Below are 21,357 nucleotides of genomic sequence, written 5' to 3' on the forward strand. Positions count from 1 at the left end.
ACGAACTTAGGGAATATCCTTTTCTTTCTACTGAGTTTTAAGTCCAAATTCTTAAATCTATGGATTCTGGTGTTTCAGTATCATGACAAGAGACCAGCCCTCCCAGCTTCTGCTCATTTCTGGTGGGAGCATCTGAATCCCCTTATCGAGGGCATGTGTTAGTTAACTGATGCTTCAGCTCAGGAGGACGAGTCAGAACAGAGAACCAAGTGCCTCTGAGTGAACAGCAGGACACCTGGGTCGTCCTCTTCTAACTGGATGTGGTGTGTCTTTTTCTAACTCTTCACCTTGGCTTTTTGGTCCGTGAAGCACAGCTTGTTTTATTCTAATTTGTATGCAATGATTCTTTACCAATAATTACATGCATAACTATATACATATTCGCTCTTTCTACAACCACTTTCCAGCTAAAATTGAAACTTTCCACAACATAACTTTTTAAACAGGACCATAATGAGGATTTTTGTTTTCTTTTTTAAACAATGAGTGGTTTCATCCGTCTGTTAACCTCATAGCTGGGAGTTCTATATTCTTTTTACCAATGATACTGAAATGAAACTCAGGGCCTTGGTACTTAGTATACTTTTTAATACTCACATCATAGTTGAGGCAAATACTGTGGCTTTCCTCAACAAGCGAGCATCTCCTTTCTGCTTGGACTTTGATGGGCACACCTCAGAAAGGCCTCAGCCTGAAAAGTGCGTTGGGAATGAGAGAGGCGGGAGCTGCAGGGGGAGGCAGTCCTGGTGGGGAAGAGGCAGGACAGCGCCTGGGCTGTGGGCTCTCTGTCTGGCGGAGAGGTAGGTCCTGTGGTCAGTGTCCCAGCACTGTCCTGCTATACACCGGGTAGAACTATTCCAGCAGAAATCTCCTGAGCCAGCTGAGCTTGAAATGTGAGAAAATTGCAATCCTCTGGTTCGGTGGTTCTCAAAGTGTGGTCCCCGGAGCAGCAGCATCACCTGGGAACTGGTTAGAAATGCAAATTCTCACTTTCCACCCGGACCTATTGAATCAGAAACTCTGGGGGCTGGGCCCAGTGACCCATGTTTTACCAAGCCCTCCAGAAGTTTCTGATGCATGCTGAAGGCCGAGACCACTGCTCTGTTTCTGTCACCACCTATGCGGACGGGCTGCCAAACAGGTGCAAGTGCAGTTTAATTTTCCTAAACCAAATTTACCCAACAACAGATTCCTGAGTTCCAACCCAGGTTGACAGGATCTGGATTTCTGGGGGCTTTGGGGAACGGCCTGGTGAGCTATATCTTTAATCAGCGTTCCAGGTAATTCTTGTCCTGAGGGAAGTTTGGAAGCCCTTGGTGCCCAGCTGATATCACTGTAGTGATCTGGGAGCTGCTGGATGAAAGGCTTCCTGCCAGCTCAGGCTGCAGGAGAGGGAAGAGGACTAATATTTCCTAAGCAGGGACTGGGGGCCAGGCACTGTTCCAGACCTTTACCATACCTTACTTCCCACAGATGTCTATAACAGCCTTCCATGGTAAAGCTTGTGTTCAGAGAGTCTAAGTGAATTGCCCAAGGTTACTCAGTTAGTCGGAGGCAGGGCTGGGATTCACCCCTGAGGCGGCTGTTACCTCTAATACCCCTCTGTGTGGCCACCAGCTTGACCAACTCAATGCCCCTCTGACATGTCAAAGGCTGGCAGAAGCTTCTTTTTCTCTTTCTCCTTCCTGTTTCAGTGAAATACAGTCCTCAACTCCACAAATACTTACGAGGTTACTAATATGTTTAAGGTACTCTGTTGTGCACAAGTGTATATAGCGTTCAAATGCGATTCAAGAAACTCTCCTAGGAAAGCAGAAGGCGGTTGAGAGGCATGAACTTGGTGGCTGGGAATGTAACTTCAAAGCTCGGGACTGAGGGCTGGCCCTGCCTCTTACCAGCTGTGTGAAGTTGGGCAGGTTTTTTTTAACCTCAGGCTTAGTTTCCTCATTTGTCCAAAAAGGGTAATAGCAATGCCTCTCTCAGAGTAGGCAAATCCTTGAAAAAGAGCCTGGCACAGGCTAAGGGCTCAATAAATAAACGATTATTATTGTCTTTAGTTTATTATTATTGCCAGCTGTAGTAGATGCCCTAGGAAACAGGCCACAGCATTTCATAAGAGTTGATATTTTTATTTATAAAGTGTCACTAGTTTGGTTAAAAATACTACTAAATGTTGTGTTTTGCACTCATTCCCAGCCCCCACAATTCACCCTGCAGAACCCCAATTCTCCTCTCCCCAAAACTATGCTCCCCTTCCTCCTTAGGGAAACTACTTTGTCAGAGTACTGAGCTATGTCCTGAGTATACAGTGAAATGAGATATAAAAAAAATGAAATAAACTCGCCTGTCCTTATTCAGCTGGTCACTCCAGCCTGTTGGTACTATTTGGACATGTCTTCACTTATCCATGGCCTTACAAACACTCTTTCCTCATACGCAATGCTTGGCATAAAGTTCACACTGGTCGCCCGGAAATGTTGCCAAAGCCACTGTGGGACCAATGTACACAACTGCAAAGCTTTGAGAGGTTTCTGATTAGAGGAGCAACTTAGACCCTTGAAGGGATCTTGGTGGGGGTGGGGGTTTGGTGTCACTCACCTGCCTGCCAGGGCAGCAATCTTTTCACTCATAGGCCTGGGTGATTCTAGAACATTCCTATAGAAAAGGATATTTGTATTTACGTGTTGTTCTCTTGGGTCCTTTTTCTTTTTTTTGCTGAGGAAGATTTGCCCTGAGTTAACATCCACTGCTAATCTTCCTCTTTTTGTATATGAGCTGCCACAACAGCACAACCACTGACAGACGGGTCCATGCCCAGGAACCAAACCTGGGTCGCCAAAGTGGAGCGTGCCGAGCTTAACCACTAGGCAACCAGGGCTGGCCCTTGGGTGCTTTTTCTTGGCCAGCAAAACTGAGGGCCATGAATGTAATAATACAGACCCATACATAAGCTTATGGGCCCATTGAGGGTCCTAGAAGGAAAAAAAATGTAAGTAACAAAGAAAAGTAGACTTAGTAATCTATAGATTCACTTAAGAGGCAATAACACTAAAATAAGTTTCATAATTTTATTTGAAAATTTTAATGTGTTTACGTGAACTGTTAAGATATACTGACATAAAAGAAAAAAACACAGTCGACTTTTACAGGTCTGCAGAAATAGGCTAGCCAGTCCATCCACGTGAACTGTTTCATTTCTGCACTACTATTTATTTTGAAGAGATACAAAACTGAAGGAGAAGGGAAGCAACTCTGAAAAGAATAATGCGGTATGTATAATTTAGTAATATGAATCAAGAGCCATAAAAATGTCCATACTCCAATGTAAAAGTTAAATTTGGGGATTAGTTAATCTAAGAGATTAATTTAGAATATGAAAAAAGCCACATAAACATTATTCATCACTCTGTTATTGGTAGGAGTAAAAATTTGAAAGCAATCTTGATTCCCTATAATAAGGATAAATTACTAAATTCCTAGTCAATAAACTACTGTGTACCTTTTAAGATAATGGTTATGACAATTATGTGACAACACAGAAAATACTTAAAATGTCAGGCCTTAAGAGAAAAGAGCTGAAGATTACACTCCCCAAATGAAAAGATGGAAAGGAAGTATATCAAATCATAACAGCTGTGCTTGGGTAATGGCATGATGGTAGTTTTTTCCATCTTTTCGCTCATGATTATTTTAATCCATTTCCAATTTTATAAATTGGAAAATCAATTAAAAGCACATGGCTTCATGAGGGATTTCACATAGGACAAAAATCACACAGTTATTGCAATTTTCGGGGGACACGCATTTGTTCTGAGAGTTGTTGGGGTGCTTGGAAAGACAGTGGAATAATAGCAAGAGAAACTAGATCCTCCTGCCCCCAGCTGCCAGTAATGCAACCTAGGGTTTCAAGAACCAATTTCTGCCCATTCAAAGTGTGGCTTGTCCCTGGAGACTACCACCCGCAGGCCATTGTGATGGTGATGGCTGGGATGTGGCCTGGCCTCCCCAGCGGCCCCGAGAGGCTCAGGCATTTAATGGAGGAGCCCTGGCAGCTGTCTCGGCTTGGGGTTGCTGGTCATCAGAGACAAGGCAGCCTGTGCGATGTTGACCTGGAGGTGAACGTCCCCTTTCTCATACCCACTCCCCAGAGGCAACAGTCCCTCATTAGGGTGCAGTTTCTAATCCAAACAGCCATTAATCTTTCTCAGGTTAAAAGGCCAGAAAAGCAAATTTTGCGCTATTTTAATACTGTACTTGTCTGTATTTTACAAGAGCAGACTTACTTCATTGACCACTGGAAAACACCCCACAGCTGTGTCCACAGCTACACAAACAATGCCAAGCCCAGCACAGTCCTCCCTGTGCACAGAGAAGGGGCAGAAGTACAAAATGAGTCGGCTATTCATTGTGGCACTTGACAAAAATCATACAAACATGACCTATTTGAAACAAATTAGTATTCCGTATCATGAAATAAATTAGGGATGTGCATGTATTTAAGTAAAAATGCCACCATATAGTGGTGGTATTTTATAAAGTAAAATTATACAAACTCTTGAATATTATTCTTTTAATTTTCCTTGATTTCGCAAGTGAATTAATCTACTTAAATGGAGCTGTAACCCCTAAGAATTTTTTGATCTTTTAAAGGAAATCAATAGAAAAAATAGGATTTAGAAAAATGCACTTAATTGTTGTCTCAGAAGCATCAAAGTGTTTGGTTTATAGAAATGGGCCAAATCTCCCGTCTCATTCTTTTAATAGCTGTTAAGTCAAGAAACACATCTTTTCCATATTCTCAAATTGTAAGGACCAAAATGATGGGTATTAGGATAAAAAACATAAAGCCTTCCTAAATCTGTTTCTTCATGCTTGACCTTTAAATCCTTCCTCTACAGTCGTAATCAGTATGAATACCAAACTTCTCCCGATGAGTCACATTGAGACATCTGGCTACTGGTAATAAAGGCATCGAACATTTAAGGGAGACAGAGAATGCATTTTTATATCTCAAATTATTTTACATTAAATTTCCCAAACTCAAAATCTCACATTAGGGATGACGTAATACATAAAATCTAGGCATAGCACTTTCAAGCTGGAAGAGGTCTTGGTGGAATAACGTAAGACTCTGACAGACCAAGGGGCTGGAGGAGAAGCCAGGGCCCTTGACCCCTAGTGCAATGTTGTTCTAAGGATGTCACATCACCTTGCAGAATGTATTACAAAATTTCTAGAGCTTACCTGGACTTTTTGGGGGGTGGTTGTGGGTGACACATACATGTTTTTGCTATGCCAAATATATTATGAGATGCTCATTAACAACTTCTCTAAAGTTTCCTGAAGGATCTCAGATTGGCAGAGAGTTTAGCTGTCCTCTGCCTCATTCACACAGCTTCTGCGCTCAGAATCCATGATTCTTTTGAAAAGCTGGGGGGATTTTAGCTAGGTGTGGTCTGCATGGCCTAGATGAAATTCTGTTGGTACTATCTTATGCTTGCCTTTTGGGCACTTGGTATAAAGAATTTGAATGTTCTTTAGGAATTAAAACTACACCTTGATAGCATTTCCAAGTGAAAAAATAAATATATAGTTATCTATAGTAGACACACATATATATGTATGTGTGTGTGTGTATACACACACACAAAATTGCTGGAAGAACATATACCAAATTTTTAACAGTGGCTACCTTTGGGTGGTGCAACATATTGCATTGTTCATAAACAAGTATTTTGTGTTTATTTTTGTGTTACCAGTTTTTGGTACTAAACACATTTTATGTTTGTAATCAGAGAAAACTCCCAATAAACATTATTTAAACACTATTTAAAAGGTCTCAGGGAAATAAAGACCTTCATAGAGATAAAGTGGGCAGGGGCAGGTCGAATGGCACAGTAATGCCCTTCTCATCTGCTTTTTAAAAGCCTGATGTAATTACGTATCCTTTACTTACTTGATTAAAACTTTAATACAATTTAAAACATGAATAAATCTGCAAGTACACTGAGAGCTAGACTGCCAAAGCTTGAGCAGGCAAACCTCAGGGTGGTCACCTTTGTGTGGAAAAATGAGCCCTAGAAGTTTCTGTAGGCTGGGAGTCATGGGAGGCAGGGGATCATGCTCCCTGGATTTTACTCGCAAGGCTGCTATCTGTAACCTACAACACTCCTTGCTTTTGAATTAATTTATTCTGAGCATCAGAAACATTTTTCCAAAGAGGGAATCACCATGTAGGATGTTAGTGTTTTTCTCGAATAACAATTTATTCACCAGAGGATAAGCCTCTAATATTTTACTCTTTTGGATTTTTTTCACCTTTAAACACCAGTTACCAGTATTTTTGAAAAATAAGATGAAACTGATCTAAGACAGTAAAATGATATTTTTCTTTATTTTCTCTCCCCCCTTTTAAAATTAGAAAATATATGCTTGTTGTAACAAATCCAAACAATACAGATGTTTATAAAATGACAAAATACAAAGTGAACATTTTCTCTTAATTCTCTATACCCAAAATTCCATTTCTCCAGTGACAACTTTCAATATTTTGATGTGTAAATTTTTAATATTTTGATGTGTATCCTTCTTTTCTATATATATAGACATAGATTTATGTATAATTTAAAAAAGTAAAAATCAGACCATACTAATTGTTCTGCAACTTACTTTTTTCCAACTTAGCAGTATATCATGGACATATTCCCAATAGATTTACCTCATTCTTATTAATAGCACTATAGCAGTCCATTGTTTAATATAATATGATTTAGTTATCTATATACTATTAACGAATATTTAGGTTCTTGTAAATCTTTTTTTTTTTTTTTTTGAGGAAGATTAGCCCTGAGCTAACTACTGCCAATCCTCCTCTTTTTGCTGAGGAAGACTGGCCCTGAGCTAACATCCATGCCCATTTTCCTCTACTTTATACATGGGATGCCTACCACAGCATAGCTTTTGCCAAGCAGTGCCATGTCTGCACCTGGGATCCGAACCGGCGAACCCCAGGCCGCCGAGAAGCAGAATGTGCGCACTTAACCACTGCGCCACCGGGCCGGCCCCTAAATCTTTTATTATTAGAAAAAGTGCTTCCTGAAACATCCTGGCCATGTTTCTTTACACACTTGTGTTAGTTCTATAGGACAAATTTCTAGACATGTGATTACTGGGCACAGGATATGTGCGTTTACATTTGACAGATACTGAGTTTTTGCCCATTTGATAAATGGAGCAGTGGCAATCTGTGGGGTTTGGGGCAGGAACATGGACGCCTGAAGTCGGGCCCAAGGTCTGATATGGTGGGCACTTGTCCAGCCTGTTTTATGGAAGCAGCTTGACTTTGAGCATCAGGGAATCTTCTGCAGGATGAATTTATATCATATTACAACTGGAAACAGGTAAGTTATCTGTGGAGACGAAAAGTCAAAGCTCTGGCTGGATCAGCTTCTGTCTTCATAACTGTGATGGCCAATGGTAATTCTGAATTCCCAGTTCAGTGAAAACAAAACCTAATACAGTTTCATTGAAGCTTCAAACAGGGCAGACAGATCCTCTTCTGACTGAGGGCGTGGTGCAAGCTTGGTGACCCTTTCCTGAAACAGTAAACAAAAGGAGTTATCCAGGGCTTTGAAAAGACAGTTTGTAAAGGCTACTAGGTTATGTAAATGAACTTGGTCACAAGAAACAATGACTTGATAATAGCCATATCTTTAAAAATCATATTTCTTGTTGCTTTGTACTAGCGGATCCCCAACTCAGAAGTTTATCAAGTGGTGCCTCTTTCCTAGGAAGCTTTCAAAAGCCATCGCCCTTGTCTTAGGCCCTGGCAAGTCTTCTGCCCAAATGTACAGAACCAAACCAACCTCGGGAAAAACACTTCCTATGATGACAAAACATGCTGGTCAGCAGCCTCTGCCAGGTTCGCCCTGTGCAGAGAGCACTGTCCCAGGCGTAGCCGGTGCTGCCAAGGAAAACAGAACTGGGTTGTCTGACTTCAAAGACTGTAGATTTTGCAACTTGGAGTTAAGGTATATTCAAACGGACTTCATTAGGACATTAACTTTCAGGCTACGGACAATAAGTGACTCCTTCTTTACTATTAACTAAGGTTTTATCTCTACTTTCCCAAATGAATTCAGTGACTTGCTTAATTTCTCCAATGATTGTTGAGTCAAGTCAGCAAAGGTAGCCAGCACATCCTATTGTTATTTATACGCCCGTCAGTGGCTCCAAGATCCCTCTGGGACAGAGAATTAAAAGATATTATAATGACCACCCTATGCCCAAATTTCTGGGCCTAAGTGAAATTAAGACACATGCCAGTTTTTTGGTTCCATTTTCCTGGGTCTCTTGGTCTGTTTTCTCATGATAAGCACTTGTTTGGGAGCATACCTGGTAGAGGAGGGCAGCCCCATGAGGGCGGGGCTGTGTTCATTCTACGCCCAGCACCTACTGGAGTGCTTGACACACAGTACCCGGGTGCTCAACAGTTATTTGTTAATTAATTAATTTGTTAATTAATAAAGATGGTGGGAGGGGGAATACTGGCATCTCAAAATTCACTTACACAAGATAGAACTCTGGTGCCCCCTGCCTCCCATTTTCCTCCTCTCAGAAATGACACCCAATCATTCAGGCAAAAACCTAGGGGTCATCCTTGATTCCTCTTTCCCCTCCCTACATGTTAAATCCATCAGCAAGTCTGTCAGATCTACCTCCAAAATAAATCCCAAATCCAACCTCTTCTCACCTCTGGTTCCACCATAACCGACACTGTCACCCTCACTCTCCTGTCCTACTTCAAAGGCCTCTTAAAGGTCTGTTTCCACTTTTGCTCCACTCTCGCCCCCTAGAGGTCATTCCTTCCAGAGCAGCTGGAGTGATTTTTTCCCCAGGAGTCTGATCACACAATTCCCTGGTTTAAAGCTCTCCAATGACTTCCCATTGCAATTAGAACAAGACCACACCTCGAACGCCACCCTGATCTGGCCCTGCTTCTTGTCCCAGCTTTGACTCTTCTCCCATCACCTCATCTCACTTAGTCCTACGGTACCTTCAGTCCCATGAAAATGCTGATCTTCACCTTGTCTCAGGGCCTTTCCCCTCTGCCTACAATGCTTCTCCCAGATCTTAACGTGGCTGCCTCCACCTCCAGTCAGAAGCCTTCTCTGACCACCCTCGCTGGTGTTCCCTCCACACTGTCCTGCATGAAATCACCCAGGTTTTCCTTCATATCACTAATCATTATCTGAAATAATTTCATTTGTATCATATTTATAGATAAGACTAGATGTCCATTGTCTGTCTCCCCTCACTAGAACGTAGCTCCATGATGGGGGGAAGGACTTTATTCTCCTCTTCACTGTATCCCATACAATGCATGGTTATATAGTAAGACCTCACTAAGTACTCGTCAGGTAAAATGAAGAATGAAAAGAAGAAAGAATGTATATAAACATTAACTGAAAATGGACCTAAATGTAAGAGCTAACACTTTAAAATTCTTAGAAGAAAACAGGGGGAAATCTTTATGACATCGAATTTGGCAATGATTTCTTGGATATGACACCAAAAGCACTGGCAACAATACGAAAAAAAACCCAGATAAATAAGACTATGTCAAAATTAAAAGCTTTTATGCATCAAAGGACACTATCAAGAGAGTGAAAAGATAACAGAAGAGGAGAAAATATTTGTAAGTTGTATATCTGATAAGGGATTAATATCCAGAATATATAAATAATTCTATAACTCAACAACAAAAACCCCCAGACAATCCAATTCAAAAACAGCCAAAGGATTTGAATAAACCTTTCTCCAAGGAAGATATACAAATAGCCAACAAGCACATGAAAAGATGCTCAACATCATTAGTCATTAGGGAAATAAAAGTCAAAAACACAGAGTTACCACTCACACCCATTAGAATGGCTATCAAAAAAAAAAAAGAAAAAAAGAGGAGGGAAAATAACAAGTGTTGGTGAAGATGTGGAGAAACTGGAACTGTCATGCATTATTGGTGGGAATGTCAAATGGTGCAGCCGCTACGGAAAATAGTTGGGCAGTTCCTCAAAAAAGTTAAAGGCAGAATTACCAGGTGATCCAACAATTCTATTCCTAGGTATACACCCAAATGAATTGAAACGAGGGACTAAAATAGATGCTTATACACTACTGTTCATAGCAGCACTGTTCACAATAGCCACGAGGTAGAAACAACCCAAGTGTCTATCTGTGGGTGAATGGATAAACACAATATGCTAGATCCATACAATGGAATATCAGTCAGCCATAAAAAGGAATGAAATTCTGAAAGATTGAAGACATTTTGCTAAGTGAAATAGGGCTGACACAAAAGGACAAATACTGTATGATTCCACTTATATGAAGGACCTAGAGTAGGCAAATTCATAAAGGCAGCAAGTAGAATAGAGCTTACCAGGGATTGGGAGAAGGGGAGAACGGCAAGTTATTATTTATCATTAAACAACAGAGCACAGCTTCTATTTGGGATTAGAAAGTTCTGGAAATGGGTAGTGGTGATGGTTTCACAACATTGTAAATGTAATTAATGGCACTGAATTGTACAATTAAAAATGGTTAAAATAGTAAATTTTATGTTAGGTATATTTTACCACAATTAAAATAATAAATAAACAAAGAAGGATGGATAGATAGACAGACGGAAGAAGAACGGGGGCAACGCTGATGAAGCCATGGTAAAATTTTACATCCCAGCAGATCTTTTAGAGATCCTAAAGAATTCTGAAAATCCATAGCAAGGCAGAGACTTGTTCATGGTGACCTACGTATATGTTTGTGGCAGGGTCATGAACTGGAGTTCAGCATTTGCTATGGCTGAAGATTACTGCCACATTATTCTGTTTATAATGGAGACAGTCTTACCTGATGAGCTCAAAGGCCCTTAAAATGATCCTGTTCATCACTGGTAGGGCAGTTCAGGACTCTCAGAAATACTTCAGGCCAAGCTGAGCTGAGTTTCTCTTTCACATTTCTAACCCCCAGTGATTAGTTAAAAGGGAACAAGCATGTAAACTTGTGATATATCTTCACACATATCATCTATACCACACAAAACTAAACTCTCAGAGTTAAGATGTGTTCAGCAATGCACTATTATTTATAGACGTGTAAGACCGCAGGACAGCTGATTAACGTGGGCACTGAAATAAATTCAGACTACTACTTTTAGCACATTCATAAAATAACAACATTTCAGCTGGCCTGTCTGCCAGGGAGTGGAAGTGCTCATTTTGGTAGACAGCTCTCCTCAGTAATGAAATGTTTGGATTTGAAATGTAAATGTTTCTTTCCAGAGGTTTCAGAAATCAAGCTTGGAAGATTAATTTATTCTTGCCTGCTCCCTTGCAGCCTGGCTATGGCGGTTGGAAGCCTCTGTACACAGGGCTGCTATTTGCTGCCACAGTATGGGATGTGGTGTTTGGTCAAGAATACTGGCCTAGTTGTTCCTTCCAGAGAAAAGTGATCCCCCGTTCCTGAACATAAAAGAAGCTTTATCAAAAGTCAACTACACGACATAAACTTTTTGGCAAAGTTCTTTGAAGGAATCACTACCTCTCACTGCCTTAAATCCTGTGGATACTAATAGGTGAAGAATAGTCTGCCGCATGTGGAAAAGTCTGAAGTTGCCACAGCATTCCTGTAAAACGTTCACTGCCACCAAAAAGAAACAAAAACCCCATAGTCATTCTTCATCTGCAAAATATTCAAGCTTATTGCTAAGATTCCTTGTAAAGTCCTGTGAACTCTCTCTCTCTATCACATTGCCTCCAAAATGGAACTAGTGTCAGTTAATTAAAATTAACTATGTTTCTCCCAATCACAAAAACATGTTCAAAGGGAAAAAAAGGCAGCATATATCTTTGGGCTGCTTTAGGAATACAGCTTGAGAAATCCTGGCTTCCTGCTTTATAGACATGACTTGTATTCAAAAGATTCAATTTACCTTGCATCTTTTGTGAAACTAAGAAGTCAGTTTTGCCTAATTAAGGTTTTGCTCTCTGTGATTTCCCAGTATGACATGTGCACTGAGGCATTCAGAATGATATCTAATTAACTTGCGATTTTAGTGGATGGTCTCAAATGTTAGTCTGGATCTGCTGCTGTCTGGAACAGCTTCTGAAAGTGAAAGTCTGAGCACAGCAGAAGTAAAACAGTAAACACTTGCCACTGTCTGCTGATGGCTGGAAGATGCATTGCTACCAGCAATTAAATGGCCAAGAATATCATACAGTTTCATTTGAAAATCATAGATCCCATTCTTGGAGGTTGACAAACTCATATACCTGAACACTTTCCTTGGCTAAACAAGCAGAACTTTTCAGAGGACCCTTTGCAAAATGGACATTCTCTCTGGCACCATGCTCTAAGAGGCAGAGGCTACATCAAAATCGTGGTGACCACTTAGTCTCTGGTGTCCCTGGACAGGCTTTCATGGCTCCTTGTCATTGGTTGAATCCTATTAAGTTACGGCATCATCTCAGAGAGTTACCACCATTCAGCCATTAAGCCTACCTGGACAGAAGCTGTAGGAGGAGAGGGCTGTCAGTATGTGTTCATTTAACGTGTTTACTAGCCCATGCCAGGTGCAGTAGAGGATAGATGAGCAAAACAGACAGGCTCCTGCCCCCATGGAACTTACAGTCTAGTCAGTTTGGATAAAATAAATGCGACGGTCATATGTTTTGGCTATTTAGTCCCTTCAACTTGTAGGTTAGAACTAAAGGTTTGTGAGCCTAGGGGCTCTGCTACACTTGCAAACTCCTCTTTTTCTCATTCATTTATATTTTTAGATGCAAGTGAGTCCACTGGGCCTGAATCTAAATCAGGGAAACTGGTGGCCCATGGACCATGTTTGCTTGTGCATTGGGAAATCAAAGAATTCAACACAAACATCCAGATTGCTGATTTTTCTTGAAAATTGGAAGTTCTACCAACACTGGGACCTGAATTGCTGCTTGGAGGTAACAAATTGTAGCTGAAAAGGGACTTACCCAAGGAGGTGGATCATGTGCTTTCCAGCTCACCAAAGTCCCCACCATTCCCTATTGCCTTAAATTACTTTGTTCACTGCTATTACCTACCTGGCTCCTGAAGACCTATGAGTCTGTGAACCCAATCCATACAAATATTATCTTATGTGAGTGGTGAGGTCTTCAACATTCTAAGCACTTGCCAAGTGGGGAAGAAGCTAGTGTGAGGCCTTGCTTAACTGGAGTGGAGTGAGGGAAAAGCACTGTTACTTGTGGTTAGTAGGGTGCTGTGTGAGTGGATATTCCAGATGTGAACTTTGTTCTAATGTCAGGGATAGATCCGTCAACGTCTGAACTTTGGGCAGAAGCACCTTACCCTCATATCTTCATAGGGTTTAAGTGATCCTTCTGTTTCCCATTTGGGGAGGAGGACTCAACGAGCACTCTGGACATGGTGAGCATGGTGTGGTCCACAAACAGAGCGTTCACGGCTCTGGCTCTCTATTGTATAGTGAACTGCAGTGAACAGGGTCTTGGCCTATTAGGATCTGATGCTATATAGCACATGGGTATCTGATCCTAAACGGAAGAGAGAGATCCAATGGGGGATAAATGCTCTTCATGAGAACCTTAGGAGGGAAACTACGTCTATTTGATTCTACCAAATAACAGATGGCAGCTCAGTTTAAATTCTTTAGCAACATTTAAAAAATGAAATAAGACCCAAAGTAACACAGATATGTACACATATGTATATGTATAAAATATACACTCTCCCAAGTATGTTAAAAAGTGGTTTTGTAATAGTCTTAATTTAAAGGCCATGTCTATTTTTCACAAAATAGTAGGAATTTGTAACTCTTTATAACAGAAAATAATATTAGTGGCCCTTTGGAACAGCTTCACATGCTTTTATAGGGGACTCTTGAAAGAGCAGAAATGGAGAAAAGGGAAATTTTGCCAAAGCTCAAGATAAATTTGGTTGGTTTTCCCTTGAATTTTTATAAAGGATCATTTTAGTTACATCACGAAAACTTCACATAAGCCACAATTTTATGGAAGAATTTAAGGTGAGGGAGCCTTGGCCCCTTCCCACAGGGGAAGGGGAGAGCTGCTGCCTGGTGTGGAGGAGGACTGAGAGCTGCCAGAGGACCCGTGGGTTTCATCTCCCCTAAAACGTCTCAAATGGACCATGTCTTCCCTTAGCTTCATGCTTCTTAGAAGGGAGTAAAGATGCGCTGTGTCTCTTACCTGGGGCAGTGTACCTTTCACTAATGCGGGGATATCAGCCTTGGAGTAACCAATGGAAGCTAGGCCATCATCAACATCCAGATCGAATAAGAATTTCCGGAGTGTGTCTGCCAAAATAGGCCCAGCATCTGGGATCCTGGCAGTGTGGGTGTCAGCTCCTACAAGACAAAAAGCACTGACTGGAGAGAGAGGAGGAAGCTGGCCCTGGGTGTAATTCAGTCACAAGATAGCTGAATATATAACCTACTGCTGGCTCCCTGACACTGAGGACAAGAGCACAGCTGTGCCTTCACATGGAGGCTTGCCCAGCGGTCAACCCCGCAGAAGACAGATGGGGCCAGGCCAGCCTGTGGAACCCGGCGAACCTCTGCAGAGAAGTCAGCTGGGGCGGCTAACTTGGCTCTCACATTTCCAATGGGCTGCTCGCCCCCTGTGTGGTGGGAAGAAGAGAACAGAGCCAAGAAAAGAGGCACAGGAAAAAGACCAAGAAAGAAGGCTGGTGTTTGCATGAGGAGGAAGGAGCATTTGTAGGAGAAAACACAGCTTATGTAACTGTCAAGGCTTGGAATTTGCTGACATCTAGAGGTAGGTGTGTTCAACGTCTTTTCTCACAGCAACCTCTTAGGAACAGAAGACAAACCCTTTGCAAACACCTTGTGAGACGAGGATACATATAAGTACAAAAACTCCAACATTAACTGCTGAAAAGGAGGAAAAGGACAAGAACAGAGTATGTGTGGCCACAGAAGAAAATATTTCCTCTCTATAGTTAAAACTTTTTATTTTGGAGTCTGTTGCCAAAGGGCAGGGCAGAAGGTTCGTCTAAATAAATATTACAGAACCAGTCAGACAGAATGAAGGACATGAAGACTGAGAAAACAATATTTAATACACAGATAATAATGATATTGGCGAAAGTGGAAGAAGGTTGCCAAGGGTTGGAGATCTGTAAGGGCAAAATTTGGATAGAATTAATAACAATATACAAAATCATGGAGACGTCAATCTGGAAGAGCCCAGAGTTTGCCTTTAGGCAGCATAGCAGTGAAGGTTTCCAGGAGCTGATCCCAAACCCTTAGCACCCCTGCCCTCCATCTATTCTATTGAATACATTCACTGCCAGGGAGTGAAGCACTCTACAAAGGGAATATAGTATTATTTATCATCCAAAATGCCTCATGCTGTAGTCCAAGTCCACTTTCTCTGTATTGTCCAAAAGGAGACTAGAATGTATGGTTCACCTCCATACTGAAGCACATGATTGAATCAGCTTTGATCTTTCTCTTCTGTGACAGTGAGAACTGTTTTAGTAATCTAGGAAAAGGTTTAAATAGAACCAGATACTGGACTAGTTGGAAGAGCAGCTGGATGGAAGGTAAACCTTGCCTGAGAAGACCAGTCTGTAGTCCACAGCCACCGTTACAATATGGATTAGGTGGAGAGGCAACACATGATACAGGGTTTATGAGGTTTTTATATTCCTGGGATTGCTGCCATAAAACACACCATCAAAACCTCTGAGTTTCCTATGAAACGTTTTAGAAAAAAAGAGACGGTAGGAAAGAGAATAAATCGCTATAAAGCTAAGAAAATCTAAGATTACATAGAGAATCAAAATACTTAACAGCTAAGTATGGAATAATAATAAACAAAATTTCCTATGCAAGAAGAAAGAATTAGTGGGCTCTTTCAGCCTGGGTTTTGTCTAACAGAGGCATTGCTCTCTCACTAATTTTGTGAGTTGCCTGGAATGTCAGCTTTAAGTTCTCTAAGAATTTCTCTTTCACCATACATCTAGCCTACTACTTGGGCTCCTTCCCATTTACACTGTTTGCATATTTACAAAGGCAGCTGAGTCCCAACAATTGGCTGAACAACATCCTCAGTCCAAAAGGGAACAGGAATACAAGATCCTTGGTACAGTCGGCACCACATTTCCGGCAGCACAAGCTGGGAGATCAAGCCCCCGGCACTGCTTCTCTGCCCCGGGTTTCTTTCATTAACATTCCCGGCACAGCACCTGGAACTCTGCAAAAGCCCCAATGTCAGAGTGTGAGAGAGAAGTGGAAGGGAAGCAGCACACACAGAAGGATGCCTGTGGTCATTCCTACCTTCTTGGAAATAATCTCTCCAACGGCTGGTGCTAGAAGAGCATAATGAAGTTTTCTTTTTAGCCTTTCCCTTCCTACCCTACACACAATTAGAGGAATAGATGTTTTGAAAGTTAATCAAATACTCAAGTCTACTTAAAAGAGTTCTCGTCTTAGAAAAATACCAAAATTTTATTTAACTGAAAGCTATCCTTAATACAATCTTATTTCTTGTAAGATCCAAAAGGCACTGTGGATATCTTATTAGAGACATTATTTATTCCACAGAGCAGCAAACAAATTCTTCTTTTGGGATCTCTTTATAAAGTTTCTAGTAATTTAGATTCTCTATAATTGGGAATTTACTGTTACTTCCTAAGTTAGATTCATTTTATTACCTATTAAACATAGCAAAAGCCAATTATAACATTAATAGTATATAAAGAGTTTCACTTTCCTTAGGGATGAAAACAGTGGAAATATTATTACTACAAACCTAACATAAGCAATATTTTGTTCCATTTGATTGTTAATGGGCCATTGAAAACAAAATTACAGAATTTTAGTGCTAGACAGGACTTTGGGCAGGTTTCTTACATTTTATCATTAAACTATCTCAAAGCAACATTTATAGGTATTATCCTTCATGGTTTATCTTTAGAAGCAACCCTAGGAAATGTTCCACATATGTGGTCACAGATTTATGAGTAATGATTCATACCCAATATTTCTGCTGTTTCCAGGTGCCTCTCAGGAGACATCTGTGCCGTGAAAGAGAACACCGCTGGGGAGGTGAGCACCACAGAAAGGCCGTGAGGCTGGAGAGAAACGAAACATGGTGACCGATGGGGCAATGCCGGTCTTTAACCTGCACATTCTAGATATTAAATTACCTTACCCTATAATCAAGCTTACTCCAAGTAATCAAGAATTGACAAATACATTTATGGTAATTGCAAAGACTATAAGATCTAATCAAAGAATTTATTATGAGTTTACCACCAGTGGGTGATCCACATTATAATCCTTTGCTTTATATGTCTTCACTAAGCCTGAAATTGGGTAAGACATTCCATGGCTAGAAAAGAAAGAAAGTCCTTATGTTGACATATAGATATCAGAAATTCAAGTTAACAAAACAAAGATACTCTTATGGGACAGCCCTTCACAGTCTCTTGACAATATTGTTCTCTCACAAAGTTATACATTCCATTTTCTTTGATATAAAGATATATTATGATGCATTTGACATTTGGTCTATCATTAACAAAACTTCTGAAATATTCAAATATAAACGCTCCATAGAATTGTACGCCATTAAAAAGTGTTGATGCAGAAGTTGCTCCCCAAACACGTTGGTTAACCTTATTATCTTGAAGAAATTGAGAATTCACTTTGAAATTTCTTTAATAAGCTTCAGAGCATGCATTTTCCATTTAGCTCTGCACTGCCTTGGCAACATGCTCCTGCACAAGCTGACGATGTTGGTGGGAGTTTTACGAGCCAAGATGTATTGCATTAGACATGCAAGCATGGCCCGCCAGTGATCCTTCCCGCCAATAATTGAAACATCCTTTCAAATGTTACATACTAATGGAGTTGAATCATAAATGACTATTCTAGCCTGAAAGGCTATCAAGAAAAGGCAGCATGGTTTTTATTTGTGGGTTTTTCTTGTGGTTTATTTTAATGGAAAAACTCTTTATATCCTCTTGAATTCTTAGTGAACAAATAGGACAATGTTATCGTTTACTAGATGACCCAGAAGATATACATTATGAGAAGTTAATATATTTACAATTAATATATTAAAAATGAAATGCTTTAGAATAGCAAAATGGTCTATAAGTCTTTTAATGTCGGTTATTAGATGACTTTGTGCTTATTCACCAAAAGATTTACATTTCATAGAAGGATGACGTATTTTGGTGAACTGTATGACTACCTATCCAAAAAAAGGTACTCTTTGCCTACTCTCTTTCAGGAGGCAGAGCAGAAGCTATCAGTTCTCTGAGTTGTTGGGTGCTTAGCAATGTGCTTTGCCTTGCTCAGGCTCCACAGTATTAGGAAAATTATTGCTTAGTGTCCTTTCATGACATGAAGGGGTTCATGTAGCTTTCCAAAGTACCTTTCTAACAATATCCAATATTTCAGTTTAACAGTTGTATATATGTTCTTTGTAAAAAATAAAAATTATCCATAATCCTATTTCCTCAAGATAACCTTTATATAATATTTTCTTCTAGTCTTTTTATGCATATCTTTAATTTATGATCACATTGGGCATACAGTCTTAAACATTGCTTTTGTTATTTAATATTCTTTATAAACATTTTCCCATATCATTTTCTTTTTTTTTCTTTCTTTTTTTAAAAGATTTTATTTTTTTCCTTTTTCTCCCCAAAGCCCCCTGGTACATAGTTGTATATTCTTCGTTGTGGGTCCTTCTAGTTGTGGCATGTGAGACGCTGCCTCAGCGTGGTTTGATGAGCAGTGCCATGTCCGCGCCCAGGATTCGAACCAACGAAACACTGGGCTGCCAGCAGCAGAGCACGTGAACTTAACCACTCGGCCACGGGGCCAGCCCCCCATATCATTTTCTATTCTTTTAAAACACTATTTTTAATAGCCTTATTTTATTCTTTGAGTACTGAACTTTAGTTTACCATTCCCAGACTGTTGGAAATTTAGGTTGTTTCTAAAATTTTCAATTATAAATAACACTTAGGTGAATATCCTTAAAAGGAAATTCTTTGATCATATCATGATTATTTCTTTAGGCTACATTTCTAGAAGTAAAATTAGTGGGTCAAAGGGTATAAACATTTTCAAGCTCTGGGTAGATTTTCATCACTTGCTTTTTGGAAAGGTGGTGCCAATCTATGCTTCTCTCAGCAACAGAGTTTGAGGGTGATTTTTTCATTGCACCCTCCCTAGAAAAGACCTATTCTTAATTCTCAGTGTTCATTGGTATTCAATTTTAAGGCAACATAACAACAAATTTCTGATCAAAAAGATTAATTCTGGGCTATTGACAAAGATTCTGATCCTTCTCTTTTTGTGAGAGATCAGGAGGAAAAAAACCCTGCATTTGAGGTTTTAAAAATCCATGACATATGGCAAGGATGTGGAGAAATCAGAACCCTCGTCCACTTTGGTGGGAATGTAAAATGGTGTAGCCACTGTGGAAAACAATATGGCAGTTCCTCAAAATTTAAACGTAGAGGCACTATATGACCCGGCAATTCTATTCCTAGGTATATATATTCAAGAGAAATGAAAATATACGTCCACACAAAAACTTGTACATGAATGTTTATGGCAGCAGTATTCATAACAGCCAAAAAGTGGAAACAACCCAAATGTCCATCATCTGATGAAAGGTATTTGGTATATCCATACAATGGAATGTTATTTGGCAATAAAAAAGAATGAAGTACTGATACATGCATGGATGAACCATGGAAACGTTATGCTACGTTAAAGAAGCCAGGCACAAAAGACCACATATTATATAATTCCATTTATATGAAATGTCCAGAATAGGCAAACCTGTAGAGACAGAAAGTAAATTAAGACTACTTAAGGGGCCAGCCCAGTGGCACAGCAGTTAAGTTCCCGTGTTCTGCTTTGGCAGCCTGGGGTTCACCAGTTTGCATCCCGGGTGCAGGACCTACGCACTGCTTATCAAGCCAGGCTATGGCAGGCATCCCACATATAAAGTAGAGGAAGATGGGCACAGATGTTAGCTCAGGGCCAGCCTTCCTCAGCAAAAAAGAGAAGGATTGGTGGTGGATGTTAGCTCAGGGCTAATCTCCCTCAAAAAAAAAATGGCGGAAAAAAAAAGACTGCTTAAGACGGGTGGGTATAGGAGGATTGGTGGGTGATAGCTAAGGGGTATGGGATTTTTTTTTAGAGTGATAAAATGTGTAAAATTGATTGTGGTAATGGCTGTACAACTCTGTAACTATAAAAAAACCACTGAATTACATATTGTAAATGAGTGAATTATATAGTGTGTGAATTATATTTCAATAAAGCTGTTACCAAAAAAAAAATCTATGATCCAATAAACTACATTTGAATTAAGAAAATATTCTGGGACCTTAAATTAAATTTCTTCTTTCTATAGCATATTTAAATCTTACCACCTGTCCTAAATTGTAAACATTTTTTTAAAATCTTAAAGTAATAGCTTAGGTGAAGAAATAAAATCTCAGATTCGCTCACCACAGATGAACCCCGGCATTTCCAAAGCCAATGCCAGCGAAAGCACTTGCCAAGTGCATGTTAGACCTCGCTTCCAGATCATCAGGATTCCTGACAGCCCTGTGGATGATATAAACACCTAACAATAACACATCAACACTGGCATTTCCTACTGAATAAAGAGCCGCCTTAGGGAAAGATCTGGAAAAAAAGAAATGCTACTCGGTAGGAAGAAAAATTAGGCAAGTTGTTCAAACAACGTCTTGTTTTCTAAAGGAAGACGGAAGAGAAACATATTTTCTCATCAACGGTATCAGAAAGGCATAATAAACATGCTGTCAGGCTGCTCACGTGATAAAAGTGCCAGAGGAAGCCAACCACTGACCCTTGGATGGTGAGAGCTGCTCTAGAAAAGGGCCCTGAGACTCATTCTTCTTCTTCATCTGTCAATGACCTTGACTGCAGCCATGAATGGGCTTGGAGTAAACATTTACTCAGAAGGCACAGGGCCCAGACTGGTTCCCTGAAGTGCGTCCCCGTCGCCTCAGGCAACCTGCAGGCCAAATGCAGTCTGCTCAGCCATCTTTCTTTCTGTGACACTGTCCCAAATTGGACCCACTGGAGACCTCTTTTGGAATCTGTGGAAACTGCACATTATTTTAATATTTATTATTGTGGAAGTGGGATGTTATTGTAGGACAAGCCTTTGCTTGCTCTGCATGTCCCCAACGGCACTTTGGAAAAGCAAATTCTCAAAGGCCCCTTTCTGCAGCTCAGCCTCCCTGCACACT

At 40.4% G+C, this 21,357-nt stretch overlaps 1 protein-coding gene across 3 annotated transcripts in view; it reads right to left on the reverse strand.

The window, feature by feature from the left end:
• Positions 1-6,367: 6,367 nt before the first annotated feature.
• ADHFE1 (alcohol dehydrogenase iron containing 1) overlaps positions 6,368-21,357 on the reverse strand; it is a 34,508-nt gene continuing 19,518 nt past the window's right edge. For all 3 annotated transcript variants that reach the window (XM_070631558.1, XM_070631559.1, XM_070631560.1), the window contains 5 exons: positions 20,588-20,686; positions 17,357-17,435; positions 17,079-17,175; positions 14,268-14,425; positions 6,368-7,595 (listed from right to left, as the gene is read on the reverse strand). In XM_070631558.1, coding sequence (XP_070487659.1) covers positions 7,512-7,595; positions 14,268-14,425; positions 17,079-17,175; positions 17,357-17,435; positions 20,588-20,686 — 517 coding nt within the window. In that variant the 3' untranslated portion in view covers positions 6,368-7,511. The remainder of the gene's footprint in view (positions 7,596-14,267; positions 14,426-17,078; positions 17,176-17,356; positions 17,436-20,587; positions 20,687-21,357) is intronic.

The sequence above is a fragment of the Equus przewalskii genome, chromosome 8 (genome assembly GCF_037783145.1).
Source record: "Equus przewalskii isolate Varuska chromosome 8, EquPr2, whole genome shotgun sequence".
NCBI lineage: Eukaryota > Metazoa > Chordata > Mammalia > Perissodactyla > Equidae > Equus > Equus przewalskii.